At 39.5% G+C, this 15,423-nt stretch overlaps 1 protein-coding gene across 6 annotated transcripts in view; it reads right to left on the bottom strand.

Annotated features, from left to right (window-relative positions):
• The window catches only part of FTO (FTO alpha-ketoglutarate dependent dioxygenase), a 189,915-nt gene that overhangs the window by 53,939 nt on the left and 120,553 nt on the right, over positions 1-15,423 (bottom strand). For 3 of the 6 annotated variants that reach the window (XM_063312838.1, XM_063312841.1, XM_063312840.1), the window contains one exon: positions 4,050-4,383. The exons of the other annotated variants lie outside the window; for them this stretch is intronic. In XM_063312838.1, coding sequence (XP_063168908.1) covers positions 4,209-4,383 — 175 coding nt within the window. In that variant the 3' untranslated portion in view covers positions 4,050-4,208. Of the gene's footprint in view, positions 1-4,049; positions 4,384-15,423 lie in introns of those variants that run through there. 6 annotated transcript variants of the gene reach the window in all.

Raw genomic sequence — 15,423 nt, 5'->3', positions numbered from 1 at the left:
CAAAACTAGGAGCAGCAAGTTCCTTGAAACAGTATGATCCAGTATATTTAAAAGCCACCGGCCCTGTAGAATGGCACCATAGAGCCACTTTCCTGGGAAAAAAGATTAAAGCAAACTGGTCCAGCACAATGTGAGAATATGACCATTAAGTCACGTACTTAACCTCTGTATACAGAAGAACTTGGATTCAGTCCTAGTATTTCTGTTTAAAACACAGGATGGTTGGGTTACACCTCGGTTAGAGATCCCAAATTCCGTGACTGCTGTTGAAGAGAAACCTATAATCTGTGTTGGTGTAAGGCACCTTCATATGTTAAAAAGCTCTTAATGGTGTAGTTGGCATTTCCCTGTTTGCACATCCAGATCCCAGCTTCTGATGCCTTACAGTGCTGCTAGGACCTCCCTGGTCTAGCCTTACTTGCACCTTTGCAATATACTACATTGAAAGCTACTTGTCCCACCGTAACTTTGGAGCTTCTTCGCTTCTGGGCAAATGCAATGGGTACACTTTGTCAGATAAAATCCCTTATCTGTCAGCAGCACTCTGGCAAATTAATCATAATTCAATAGGCTACTAATCAAGATTGGCGATGAATGTTATGATATAGCAGTCACGTTCGTCTAATCCATCATGTGTTGGCAGTCACTTCTGACTGAGTTCCCTCTACATTAAGGCCCAGTTTGATCACGGCGGTGTGATCCAAGCAAACAGCGTCCACGATTAACATAATGGACCTCTGAGCAAATATTAATTAATTTTCTTCTCCTCCACCTTGCCTCCTTCTTCCTGAAAAGGCAAACGGGAGCTGGGAGGAGTTCACTCCAGATTTTTTTTTAAAGTAAATCTCATCCTGTAATATATCATGACCAAATTTTTGAACAAGGTGTTCACTCAGTAATTTTCCTTAAATAACAAAGTCAGATGTAATCTGTTGACAGAACTAAGGCTTGATTTATAGACAAGGTAGGTGAGGCTTTTTGTAAGCTGGAAGGGGTAGGAGTGGATCGGGGAGGCAGTTACTGGGACAGAAAGGAGATGCTTAATATATTGTTAAATGTTACTAATTACAAAGCCAGTCATGTCCCATGTCACAAAAATGGTTCTCTCCACTGTCGTTCTTCGGGGGTAATTTACAGCACTGCTTGGAGCAGTTTTTGCTCAAGCTGAAAGCATAAAATGAAAGCTTTCATTGTCTATTGACATATTTTTCTTGTTAAGCAACATTTAAAGTATCGAGACAAGATGCTGTAATCATGGGTTGGTCTACAACTGTTGAGTTCAGCCTGTTGTAGGAGACTGCCGGGTGGGGGGGGGGGCGGGGAAGTGACATGGACAAAGGATACAATTTATTTTTATCGAACTGGAATTGTTCATCAGGGTCTTTATCAGGATGAGACCCAGCATCAGTCCCCAAGATTGCTCATGCCCTTCTAAATCTTAGGAAAGGGTCTTGGCTAAAATAGGGGATCTGCTTGGCAAGCCAGACGTCTAAGTGCAAATCTTCTCCAGGTTGGGTTAGCCAGGCTACTGTCGGTCTCACTAGGTAGACCAGACCAGGAAATCAACTTCCCAGGAAGGCTAAAACTATTTTTACTGAGATTGGCTATAACAACAGAATCTCACAAGTCTGACTGTGCTGCACCTCTTCCTCCTCCTGATGGTTCAGTAAACTAGGGAGGCATTTGTCTGAGCTGCTTCCTAAAGTTATCTCATAGCTTCAGCCTCTTTGACCTCAGTAACGGTTCCTGCATATCTCCGTCAAGGTCATCTTCCTTATTCTCTACAGCTACCAATCTGAAACCAGTGGCTTTCAGTGCACAGAATTCCTGAGTTAGCAGACCAATGGTCTGATTCTGTATAATGCAGCATCCTAGGTGTCTTAATCGGCTGATTCATTGTGATTCTCATCAGAAGCTCTTCCCAGGAGATCTTACAATCAGGAAATTGATTTTTTTTTGTTTTGTCAAAATTGGAGTGCCGTGTCTTGGAAGATCACTACATCTTTATAAGGTTAATGGGTACAGTATCAACCCATGATATGAATACTGGGGAAAACCACATAGATCCTTTTTCTCTACTGCATACAGCTGCTACAAGCATACCACAAGCTGTAGGACTCATTTCAGATTCAGCTTTGGATGCAAAATGCAGTATCAGAAAATGCCCTTATCTGTGATTTTTAAGAAGGCAGAAATCATCACACATTTCTTAAGCTAGAAAGAGCCTAACAACTAAACACTCTAATAAAATGTGATCCTCTTTCTGTATATACTTTAATAATCTATGAGTTTCAAAATTCCTTTCTTCTTCATCCTTCTCCATTTCCAAACACAGATTCTCTTAATCTAATCTCATAATCTGTCTAAGGAAAACAGAAAGGTTATCCAGATGGCAAATGGGACAGCAGAAAAAAATGCCATTCCTGCTAATGCTCTGCTTCCCAATCCGTTACTATTTTCTTGCTGTATTTGCTTTCATAGAGAGTAAACATCCAACCTGGAGACCTGTGGGGAAAGCAGCAAAGCTGAGGCTCCTATCATTCTGAAGAATGGAAGGATGGTAGCAAAGCACTACAGGAAGGGGGAATTCCAAGAACTGGGGAGCAGTAATTTGCACTCCACAGCTCCAGAAGAAGCACACCAAAACTATCTTCAGCACACTTCTGCTGGATCAGCAGCTGAACCAGAGGTTGATTGGCCCAACTACTGAGGACTTCTCCAGGACCAACATCAGGTGCAGACCCCAGATCTGTATGGGTCTTGTTTGTGGAAGGGTCCTGTACCTTTTCTCCATTCCTTACACTGTTATTCTACCCTTTACCACATTCTCTTCCTAACACAATTCCAACGTCAGGTGCACAAGACACTACAGGATTACTGAAACGGCAATGGCAAATCAACTTGGCCAAAATCTGAACGGAAAAAAATGCTACTCCATCTGCCAAAAGTTCAAAAATTGTAATGTATCTGTAATTTTTGGACCTGTTTAATTTCAGCAACACCTCAAATAAGTAGTACGGATATTTCATGCATAACATATACTTTCAGAATATCATCTGCAATTTGATGAGTTTCAATCAAAGAATCATCAGCTTCCCTTTCTGTTCCATCTCCAACGTCAATACTAGAACTGTAGGTCTGCAGTACAGGAGCAATAAGCAGAAAACTTGCTTAAGCAGAAAACTTAAAAGCCCTTGCTGTTGGATCCACAAATCAAAGAAGGCCTTCTTTCCATTTTGATCCTGGGACACTCAATTCCTTGACATGCAAACTGTACACTTTTGATTAAGTAAACACAAACTAGAGTATAATGGCATGCATTTGTTTTCATTACAAGCTGTAATGCCATATTTCTCCAAGGCTGGGAACATTAATATGCTTCTCCATATTGCCGGTGCATTTGAACTTCCTGAAAAGCCCATCTGTGGGCTCCCTTGTATACCGCAGAAAGTTACCCAGTGAATTAAGTTTTAATACAAATTGCTTTGTTCCCTATCAAGATTGATGTTGAACACTGTGCGCCGTAAGTTGCAAAACTCACAATTACAATATTCACTGCAATTATCTCTGGCTGTTAATAGCACAAGATAACACGTCACTTTCTACCCGGTGTATAATTTATCATTTGCTTTTCTTTTTCTTTCTTCCAGCAACTGCCTCTCTTCCCCTCCCTCCTTCTCCATGAACTCTTGTGGTATTTCCAAATGTATAATCTTGTTGTATTTATTTCCCAATGGCCCAACAAAATGAACACAAGTGCTGACTAGAACAAACTAAAAAGCGGTGCTATTGACAAGACGTCAGTTGTGTAGTAATGAACACCCTGGCTTGACTTTCACCTCACCAAGCTAACAGCTTTAATTTATGAATAAAGCAAACGAGAGACAACCTCCAGTTTTTATTATACCCTCAGTGCTGTTTCAAATAAAGTAATTAAAAGGTCAAGAGACAGGGCTGGGAACCAGATATAAATACAACCCTTTTTACAAAATAAAAACAAGCTTTAAAATATAGAAAGAGTCAGACAGTGTTTCCCTTTTTTCCATTGTTCTTCACTGAATGCACCACTTCTACCAAAGCCATGTTAAAATATTTGCAGCACAGATGCAACTCTGTGGAGAAGCTGAGTCAGGAGGGTGAACACACAGAATCGCCAAGGTCTGTGGCCAGTAAGGTGGTATCTAACAAAGGCACAGAAGTGGCCAAAATTAGAGAATTGTTTGGAGAATGGATTTAGCAGAAGAAACCTTGCTTCTAATTTGACTGCCGCCGGAATCGTTGGCCGGATATGAGGTCTCCAATGTACTTTTCCTAGGTGATTCTCCCCATGCGTTAATTTTACTGTTGACTTTATCCCCTTCCACATCCTCTCCTTCCAGCTTGCTTCAAGAATTAGAGAAAGTGGAGAGATGGGATCCCCTTTTTGAGAAATGGACAAAAAGATCATATTAGGAAATGAGTTAATTTTGCCTGCAATGGCCATCTCTGTTTAAAGATGATCTATCTTCTATCTTCATCCATCTCTTAAGGAAAAGGAGTGGGGAGACCTTGGTTCTGGTCCTGACTAATCCAGTTTTGGATTAGTCCTTCTCTCTCAGTCCTAGACTGGTTAGTTTAAAGACATCTACCTACCAACCTGTGGTAGATCAGCATGGTATATATCAGTGGTCTTCCTACTGCAGTGGATTTGGGCTGATAAATATACATACATACATACATACATACTGTACATGCATATGTATATATATGCACATGCACACACACTGCATGCATGAAAAAGAAAAAAAGCTCTGTTCATACTATATTTTGCCAGCACATGGAAAGAAATGCTTTAGATCAGTGTTTTTTTGTTTTCAAACTTAGCAACTTTAAGATATGTAGATTTCAACTCCCAGAATTCTGGGAGTTGAAGTCCACACATCTTAAAGTTGCCAAGTTTGAAAAACACTGCTTTAGGTCAAATTTTCCTAAGTGAAATTTTGCTCATATATGCCTGCTGGCCATATTACAATTTCTGCATGGTGATCACTTGTATAGGGCATTCAAAAAACCACCCTACAGATGTTCATATCGCTTTTTATGTCCAAACGCATCACTGCCAAAATAAACATTATTTTCACAGCTTACACACTCATTCAGCTCCATTTATACAGTGATGTACAAATGTAGAATATTATTTACATTTTCAAACATCTGCTTCTAGCAAAACCTAAATTGTTTTTAAATGCTCTGTGTTTCTTATCCATGTAGAATCTCAACCTTACTTATCTGCAGTTCTTTTCTTTAAAAAGGGGTTAAACCAAGTTCTGGTGAATATTTCTTTGAAAAATAACTGAATTTGTGTTCAAACTCAATTTGTTTTACGAAACTTTAATTACGTAAGATAAATAATTTGCCATTCTGACTAAACCCACTTCTCCCTTCTATAATTTCCACATCCAAACTTTCACCCTTCCAGACTTCAACCAAGAGTTTGAAGATGAGAATCTGATGTTAAAACTTAGCCAAACCTTTCATCGGGTTTTTGAAAACCTAAGTTAGAATTCTGTTTCTGAGAATAAATGGATGTGGATCAGAAAGATTTTTCTACCAGCTAGCCTCCCTTTCTGGATGCAGTTCACAAGCTTTGCCTTTAATCATATTTTTGTTGATTATTTATTAGTTTCTGAGGGAAATCAAAGGATGGACAACCTAAAATATGTCTTCCATAAAATATTTCCTGAATCACAAGCTGTAGTAAAGAATTTATGGGAAGTGTCTTTCATGTGTCGATATGACCTGATTGAGGAATAAAATATATGTCTTTGGCATGCAGGCAAGATGCAAATGAGGAATGGACCCCAAATGGAACACGATATCATAAATATCTGACTGCACAGTTGTTAGCCAAATGCTACCTGAGAAGATAAATCTGCTGGGGTTTTGCTCAAACATCTTATTGGGAAGAATCTCCATCATCCTTCCAGAGAGAACCGGAACATGAAGTGATAATGCTAATTCAAAACATAACTCAAAATCCACAAATAATCCAGGAGAAGAGAAGTAATCTGGACCATTCTATTCAATACCCATTACTGGGAATATGACTAATTGAAAGGAAAATAATGTCATAAGAAAGAACAAATCTGCATGGCATGTTTTAGAGTGCAGAAATCAGGAGGCAGTTATGAAAGACCTAGGTATGTCTAATGAAAAGCCGGGTATAAATAAATCCTGCACGAGATCTTGGGCAAGTCACTGGGAATCTCATTTCCTTCCCTCCAAATACATTGGATTTTATCTCCAATAGTGCCAGTACATTAGATGAAGGATCGACGAAGCTCAATACATCTGAAGACCTGGCTGGGAAATGTTGGACTAGAAAATCTTTGCCATAATCATGATCTGGGCCTACTTGAGAACGGTCTACTGAAGGTATCATTGGCCCTGAAACAGTTTCCTTCTAAAAGCTACATGGCCTTTTCCTTGCTTCCAAGGTATAGAGCATGCCTGGCACTATAGTCTGCTTTCTGGCATTTAGCCTCTTGTTACTAATTTGGTCCTCACTTTGGAAAAGAAACTAGCATGAATATAACTACTGGACGGTAACCAACAGACTGAACTGTGTGTGTGTTCATATGTCACAACTGCAGTAGTTGGATGTGGGGGGCGATGTACACCAAAAGCATAATAATGAGTACTCCAAAGCAACAAATCGAACAGCAACAAATGATGTACAGCTTTGCATCACCTCATTTTCGGGGTTGGGTTGCTGGAGGGCTTTTTCCCCCACTCCCCTTTGCAAAATCAGATCATTGCTTAGTTTCTAGGTGTGTTTGGGAAGAAAACAAAGATAAATTTGTTCATAAGTGAAGTGGCACCCAGGTAAAAGCACAGATGTTCTTTCAACTGTGCTGTGAAACTGATTTATTCCTGGCCCTCCAGTAGTCTAGCTGACAATGAATACCACCTGGCTTATCTTCAGATCCTGCATACCAACACCTTTCCCTGATTCCTAGATTTCCTGATGTCCCTAGCAGGTCCACAAGCACTTGAGTGCAACATTTTGGACACAACAGTGGTTTTAAAACCTTTAGTTACAGCCAGCTCCTGAATTAAAGCATCATGGAAGGAAAAAGGAACAGTTCTTTCAACAGTTCTTACAAATCTTTACAGTCTTGGCCCCTTGTAGTTGTCATTTCTACACCAGAGACAGACTGGATTCAGCGATGTGCCCAAGTTCCTGGGAATCAGGAACTCTACCCTGTGAAAGGTAAATGAAAAATCGCCTATAGAGAATTCCTACAAACTTCCAGTGCACAGAATTCTTTGGGGAAGACCCACCAGTCATGTTCTAAACAGGATACAGGTACACATTCTTCCTGGGCCTTATCGTATTTACCTGCATCTTCCATGCAATGCTGGTGTGCATTGATGGTGCTATATTACACTCCATGCCAAAATTCTCCCCTATTAATAACAACTTTTTCTAAAAAAATGTTTGCACCAGGAAACTGTTGCATCAGTGAACTGCTTCTCCAACATGCATGGAGTAGAAGTCTCTCATTTTTCTGAACTGGGGAAGAATGGGTGCCTCTCTCTGCAGATCAAATAGAAGTCCACCATTTTATGGGCCCTTTTTAAGAGTTAGGTCAATGCCTAACCAAGGACTCCACAGTTAGGTCAATGCCTACTTTTGATGTTTCTGAAGAGTCACATTTTTCCTTTTAAAGTAGGGAAGGGGAGGAGAACGGAAAGACAGAGACAGAGACACAAACACACACACATGTTCTAATTATGTGATTACATGCATTCATCTCACTTATGTCATTACATGTAATTACTCCTACCCGACTAAAACACCACAGTAATGCATACAAAATTATACAACAACACTTTAATTAGAAGTCTATTAAATATAGCAGACACACCTATTAAAGAGACACACCTCATACTTGGGAGCAGAGGAAATGGATCAACTATATATAACAATATGGTGTAATGTCATGTTATAGTTCTCTCTGTAGACATTGCTATTATCTAAATGTTTGCTGAATAGTTTTTAAGAGGATGCAAAAATGAGAAACATTTGTTACAGATTAGTTTTCTTTTTTTATTCAAACTCCATGATTCCTCCAAGGAATTCAAGGCAACATGGTTTTTCTTACCTCTCTCCATTTTATCTTCACAGAAACACACAAGGAAAAAAGAGATTCAAGACAGATTTAAATCAAGGAGAAGGGCTGTTCAGAAGTTGTGCTAATATCCAAAGAGGAATGGGGATTTGAACCTCATTATGGACTAACAAAATAAAATAATAAAAATGCATGAGTAGCTAACAACAGATTATTCCAATTTTATTGTTTGCATTTATGCTAAATAACCACTACCTTCAGCCAAATGTTGACAGAAGTGACTGTCATTGTACCAAAATCGCAGTTATGATACCTGAAGTGCATTTTTGGTTTGGGAAGAAGAAGTGCCTATTACCTGTTATAAATTTGAAATAAAGAGTCCAGGCACAAAGGAAGAAAATGGTAGTGCCTGCTGGTTCATCCATAATACTGTTGTATCCATAATATGACAAAATGTAGGCTAATTATACCAGAAATCTTAACTGTCAACACTTACGCATGAGTGAAATTCTCAGGCCCTCCCACCCTGCTTCAAAGTTACATTTCAAGGCATGGGTTTTATGTAGATGGTGCTGGCCATCTCAGTTATGTTACTGATAAATATGGCCTCCTCAGGTTTTGTGTACTTAAAATCATGGGTAATCCCAGGGCCTTTGCTGAAACTTGCAAAGTGCAGTTCCTTAGCATTTTGAGACAAGGGACATTCCAAAATAATATGGAAGCTCTAAAATAGATTCCATGGAGTTTAAAAACCACCCACCTCTAGAAAAAAACCTAAAAATGCTAGCCTCATCCATGACCACAAACACTGCCCTCACTTCATTATACTACTATCCTTCCTATTTCAGGAAAGAAAATGTTAACTAGCCCCTAGCTAGTAACACATCCTCCTTGCCCTGTCCCATATTAAACCTAGTTTTAGTTCTTTCACTAAAGGGCTGGTACTGGAATCCTTTGAGAAATGGTTGAAGAAAAGGTTAGCTGAACATTTCAGCGCTGGACTTACAGCAGAAGGCAGCATCTGGGCAGTATTGGCTGATCTTGGAAAAAGCCAAACAGGGTCAGTCTTGGTTAGTACTTGGATGGGTGACTACCAGGAAATCCCAGGGCTCTAGGCTAGACTGGGAAGTAAAAAAAAAAAAAAGCCATGAAGAAATAATGGCCTGGTATTGTCAAGAAAACATCCCCAGAGGCTGAGCTCAGTTCAAGGGAGTGTTAATCCCCTGAGCTGACTAGGCTAAGGAAGACTTAACAACTCAGTGAATTGGCAGGAAACATATCTGGGCATGGTTTGGGTATGCTTCTTCCTAAGATCCTGAACCAGTTCAAACAGCTAACCTACCCCTACTTTTCTTCCACCGCATTGCACTCCAGCACATTCCAAATCCCAATCTGGATTACCCTACTGAAATGATGCAACATGTAAGCAAACACATTAGCACATAAAGCCACTGAAGCTATCACTTTGGGGAAAAACCTTGGGTTGCTTCAGGACAATGCTCTTCTCCAACAGCCATGTTCTGTGGTGAAAAGCAGAGGCACGCAAGCGTACATTTAATTTGAGCGGAAAGCAATCGGGCCAAATATAGAGATGACATCCCTGTTAGTGAAAATATTTCAAACGAATATAGCTTTCCCAGCATAATTTTTTTGTTACAAAAGCAAAGAAAAACAAAACAAAACAAAAATCTTCTGAATGTTGTGGGAAAGTGGGGACAGTGCCCTTGTGAAACAGTTATTTTAGAGGGCAGACATTGAACCTGCTGGTCCATAATTGCTAGAAATTGACTTGAAAAAAGATGGAAAACAAATGTTTGCCAGACTAGAAAACTTGTGGTTGGAGACAGTTTAGGTTTACTGGGAGCTTGGACTTGGTTCAAAAATCTGGGCTGGTGGTCATGTCATTTGTCTTCTGGATACTGAGACAACAGTCTGGAATTGCATGTCTGACACAAAGAGATGGTCCAATTTATACATCTGGCTAGATACTCCCATGTGTGAATGAGAGCATAATTTACCCAGTATGATGATCCTTCACCTTCATAAAGGAGGTGGAAAAACGATCCATGCTGATCAATTAATTAATTACCTGGACCTTACATACGATTCATCTCCTGTTCCACATGCTTGCTTCATCTCAAAGGCTCTAATCAGTCAAAAAATGGGTACTGCCAAAAAGGTTGAACTGCATGATGGAATTTAATTAACCGAGCCAGAAATGGGATGGACAGAGGGGAGATGTTTCACACAATGGTACTCATTGTCATAATAATTTGTAAACGGTCCTTGGTGATGGGGAGGAGAGGGTTCTGATGCAGCCTGAATCTAGTTGCCAATTTCCTTATTCTGATTTGATTAATCTGATTGGCTACATGGTGCTGTCATGCTTTTATGCTGAATATTTAATCTCAGACTGGCTGGATTATGTCGTCTAAGGCAGACCCCTCAGCTTTGCTTTTTAAATTTTTTTACAGTATCTGACAAAAGGGGTCATAAACCAGTAAGAAATGTTTTGCACAGTCCTACATAACAAGGGAGAGCCAGTATGGTCTAGTGGTTAAGGCATCAGACTAGAAACCCGGAGACTGTGAGTTCTAGTCCCACCTTAGGCACAAAGCCAGCTGGATGACCTTGGGCCAGTCACTCTCTCTCAGCCCTAGGAAGAAGGCAATGGCAAACCACTTCCGAAAATCTTGCCAAAAAAACTGCAGGAACTTGCCCAGGCAGTCTCTGAGAATTGGACACAATTGAACGGATTAAAAAAAAAAAACTTAACAGGGAATATCTCTTGTAAAACAATTCCAAGTCACACAAAAGTTGCTCAGCGTATACTTCAATAATGCCTTAAATAAAATACAAACATCTGTTTTCTCCGGCATAGGGAGAAAGTTGTTTTGATGTGTAAACTTTCCAGAGGCCAATATTTATGGAGATTACTTAGTAGAAGATAATAATAATAATAATAATAGTAATAATAATATCCTGCCGCATGAATACACAAAGTAATACTTTCATTAATATCAATATCCAACCCATTCTCCAAGAATAAAATTAATTAGCCATTCCAATAAAATGCTATATATATATTTTTTACTTTGGGAGAGTCCATTAAGACCAATGGTTAAAGTTCCCAATACTCAGTTGCTTCCCTTCCTCTTTTGGAAGATGATAGAACATTTGTGTCTCAGGTGAGAACTCTGGATTGATTTGTTCAAATGGACCATACAACAAATCAATCCAGAGTTCTCATTCAGCATATAAATGACCAGGCTCAAATTACCATATTTTGGAAACATCATGAGAAAGGCCCAGCTCTCTTGAGAAGGCTTCAATGATGGGAAAAATGGAAGGAAAGAGAAGAGGACAACTATTGGCAAGGTGGATGGACCAGCAGAAATGGGTATAGCATTAGAAGACCTGGAGATCCAGGCTGGAGATCCTGGAGAAGGTCTATCTAACTGGTTACTAAGAGTTGGCACAGACTTAATGGCACATAATTAAACATCAATCAGAAAATTATATCACAGCCCCATTATCTGTACTGGTTCCTTATGTTCTCCTAAACAAATGGAAGGTACCTCTTAAAGTCAATAAACTTGTGTGTTTCCTTTACCTCGGAGGAGGCATTTGTATCACCTTGCCTTTCACTTTACAGTCATCTCTCCATAGATTTATTCACTGTACTCACAAAATCAAATTTGCTATTGAGGAGTCTCTCTCTCTTTTCGATCATGAAAGACCAATAGGACATCTACTGTATGTCCTGAGAGAACTTTTCTTTGGTTGCAAGCTGTCGTTATTTAAGCCCTTTTAAGGGTACAGGAATAAACTGTCATCGATAGAAACTACTAAATCCAAACTAAAAACTAAAAAGGCAGCTGGGTATTTTAAGGAAGAATGCAATTTGATGTTGGCAGGTACGGGACAAAACATGTCAAATGTTGGGCTGTTCAATCCAGCTCTTTTGCTCTAAAAATGACCAGGAGGAAAAATGGAATAAAAATAGACAAATAGCTGAGTCGGTTCAAGAGGTCTTGTTTCCACGTAATCTCCTTTTATATCTTTCATCCCATTCTCCGTTCCCTCTTAATATTTATTACACTTTTACTAAATACCTTTAGCTGATTGGGGTTCAGAGGTGAAGATCTCTTTCAGGCCAATAATAATAATAACTTAATGGAGACCCTTGTTAATAAGGCATTAACAAGGAGAGTTCCAATTCTTTGTTCTTCAGGTTAAATTCAACTCATGCTACTATTATGGCTCTGTCAAAGCAACCATGTGGGAAGAAAGCCTCCAGATCATTCTTTATTGCAGGCCCTAGAAGATTTAGTGTGCCACCTTATTAAAATAATCAATTAATGCAGCTGTGATGCCAAGCTCGAGGCCAAGCTTCCAGAGTAAAAGAGGTCAACATTTAGTCAAGAGGTAGCTATTTGACCTCCAAAGATCAGTTATGGTTTGAGCATAGAAGACCATTGCCAAGGAAATGAGAATTATCCTTCCAATAAAAATTAATCTTAAGAGGGATGTGGATGAACTCTGATAGCATCCACTGTTACAAAAGAAAAGTTCTTCCTCTAGAGAAAAGAGAATGGCTGGTTCACATGTCACATTCAGTCACAGCTTAATCATGGTTTATTGACTAAAACTACAATAGGCTGGGTTTGCATAACACATTAAGACATAAATAATGGTCTACAAACTGCAGTGGCTGCTTTTTGGCTTAATGTGAGTCGTAAATCCAGCCACATGAAATTTCCACAATTTTTTTTTCCAAGAAAGAGTTAGGAGTAGGTTCCTGATCTTTCCAGATAAGGCTTTTTCATACTGCATTAATGACATGGATTCCATGCCTATCCTTCTCTGCAGGTTACCTTCCTGTTAAATAAGAAGAAATGTTATTTCTTCTGTTTGTTAGCAACTTTCAAATCACACATTGAATTTCCTGGCTCCATGGAGATTTGAATCCAAGTTTTGAAACACAATCTCTCTTCCACATTGTTTCCAAATGCGCTGGACCTACAAATCCATAGTCTCTCTTAATTTTTCCATTCTCTGATCTAATCTGCTACACAACCAACAATTTGTCAGTCCTTCCCTTTGACTCCTTCTACCCAACCTGACAGTTGCTGCCTGGAATGATGATATTCCAAACTTGGGTAATCCACCTGAACCTAATGTTGGAAGTAAACAATTGCCTTTCTTCAGGAATCTCAAATCACTCAAACTAAATTGGAGGATTTACCTACCCAACATTCCACCAGGTTCTCTTTCAACTCCGAAAGAAGGAAGAATTATGAGATAGGAGTTATTCATTGAGACTGATCTGTCCTGGCAATTAATCAAAGGGATTGGGATTTGGAAAGGAGGACAGGAAAAAAAATGCCCACAGGTGAACCTTCAGGATGAATACTAAGCAGTTATCAAAAAACAGAGAAGTTCAAAGCAGCTCAATTTTCCTACGTTAAAAGTATGTGAATGGTGCCCAAGGCTTGTTTTAGGGAAAGAGCTGTGTTAAAACCGTTTGTACTTGCATATTTAACTGACAAGGGGAACGAAACCACAGAACAGCAGCCTGGTCCCCCTCTTTGTAGCACAATAAATCAAACTTGTTTCTGTTGGTAAAACATGGGCTGTTGCGACATCCAAGTTCCACCTGCCCTCTCCCTGACTTTGGCAGTCACAACAGACATTCATTTCCTTCATCAACAACTGAAACTGTCATAACACACCCTGGTGAAGATGTTGGAAGAAAACAGGCAGGTGGAGTGAATAAAAATGACTTTCCATAATTGTTATTAACCGTGCAGCAGTGACTTGATCGGGGCGGCTAACAGGTTTAAACTCTCAAGGTTTTCACTAAAAAAACACAGGTTATGAGTAAATACTACAGACAAACACACACACACACACACACACAAGTGTACATATACATATGCACACACATTCTATACAGGGTGTACCAAAGGTCAGGCCCCATAGGCCAATTGCAAATGTTTTCCAAACATTCCAAAGGAATGTTACTGTACTTACAAATGTTCAAATGTCAAACAAGAAAGGAAGTGTTTAAAAGAAAATCTGAAATTTCAAACATTTAATGTGATTGATATAATAGTCTATGGGGGCCTGACTGTCTATGGGGACTGACTTTGGGTACGCCCTCTGTGTGTGTATATGTTTGTGCGTTTGTGTACACAGATATAGTAAGAACAGAAAGCGGTTTAGTCTAGTTAAATCTTCTTTCACATCTAGCCCCTGCAAATCTATTTTCAGCACTCATGGTTGGCCATCAAGCACAATTAGTAATGTGGCCTACATATGTAATTATTTAGCTTGGAATGCAAGTTGACTTAACTTACACAGCTTCTGAACTGAGGACTGCCTTCCTTCCAAACAGGGGCATCAAGATGGTGACCACAACTGTATGATCAAAGTCCTGTGTCCCTTTGTAATGTTGCACAAATGTAAAAAAGAGGCAGGGTTTCAATCACGCTTTTGACTGCCCCTGCAGATGGCCCAGCTTCCAAAGTTCATTTTGGAATATTCTGTCGCAGCTGGGGTTGACAAGCAGCAAACCAGGTCTCCTAAATTGGCTGGGCTCTGTATGCACACCCCCAAACCCCCAAATAATTTAAGCCCAACAATGTGTTAAGCCATTTGAGTGCATTTGTTTTCCTTCTCATTTCTTTAAACACACTTGTCCCCAATGTAGTGCAGACTTGGAGGGGTTTATGGGCCAAAAAAGGGACTGGGGACAACAGGTAAGCTATAAGTATGGCGCATCCCCTTGTGATTGACCTAGAGGTGAGAGGGAAATGGCTTGTGAAACAAAGTCAGGCAAAAAATGAAGTGGCCACATACCATGGAAAGTCCACCATAACTGCAGATTAGAGTTCCATGGGATGGAAAAATGACTGGGCCACCTCCACCTGGTGGATAGACTAGGGCAGGATTTGAATTTCGTAAACAGAGTTTAGTAAACTACCCCAATTTTCCATTCCCTCTCTTGCACCTTTCCCTGTTAAATCCTTGTGCCATTTAAAAAATAATAATAATAATAAGTGAAAATAAGGGCTGATGAAACTTTCCACCTCCCACTTCTGAGACAAGTATGTGTCTCCCTTAATTGCTTAAACACTGCATCCCAGCTTTGAAACTATGCTCATAAATAATATAATTAGCCTATTGTTTATTTTGTCACTTCTGCTCTCTTCAAGAAATACACAGCTTTGTTTCCTCAAATTGTTTTTTTTTTCTTTTTTCCTGAGAAAAGAAAAATATTTCCTTCTTGATTGCTAAAATTGGT

This window comes from Candoia aspera, chromosome 11 (genome assembly GCF_035149785.1).
Source record: "Candoia aspera isolate rCanAsp1 chromosome 11, rCanAsp1.hap2, whole genome shotgun sequence".
NCBI classification, from domain to species: Eukaryota; Metazoa; Chordata; class Lepidosauria; order Squamata; family Boidae; genus Candoia; species Candoia aspera.
The sequence above is the reverse complement of the archived record's forward strand: the minus strand, read 5'-3'. Positions and strand labels throughout refer to the sequence as shown.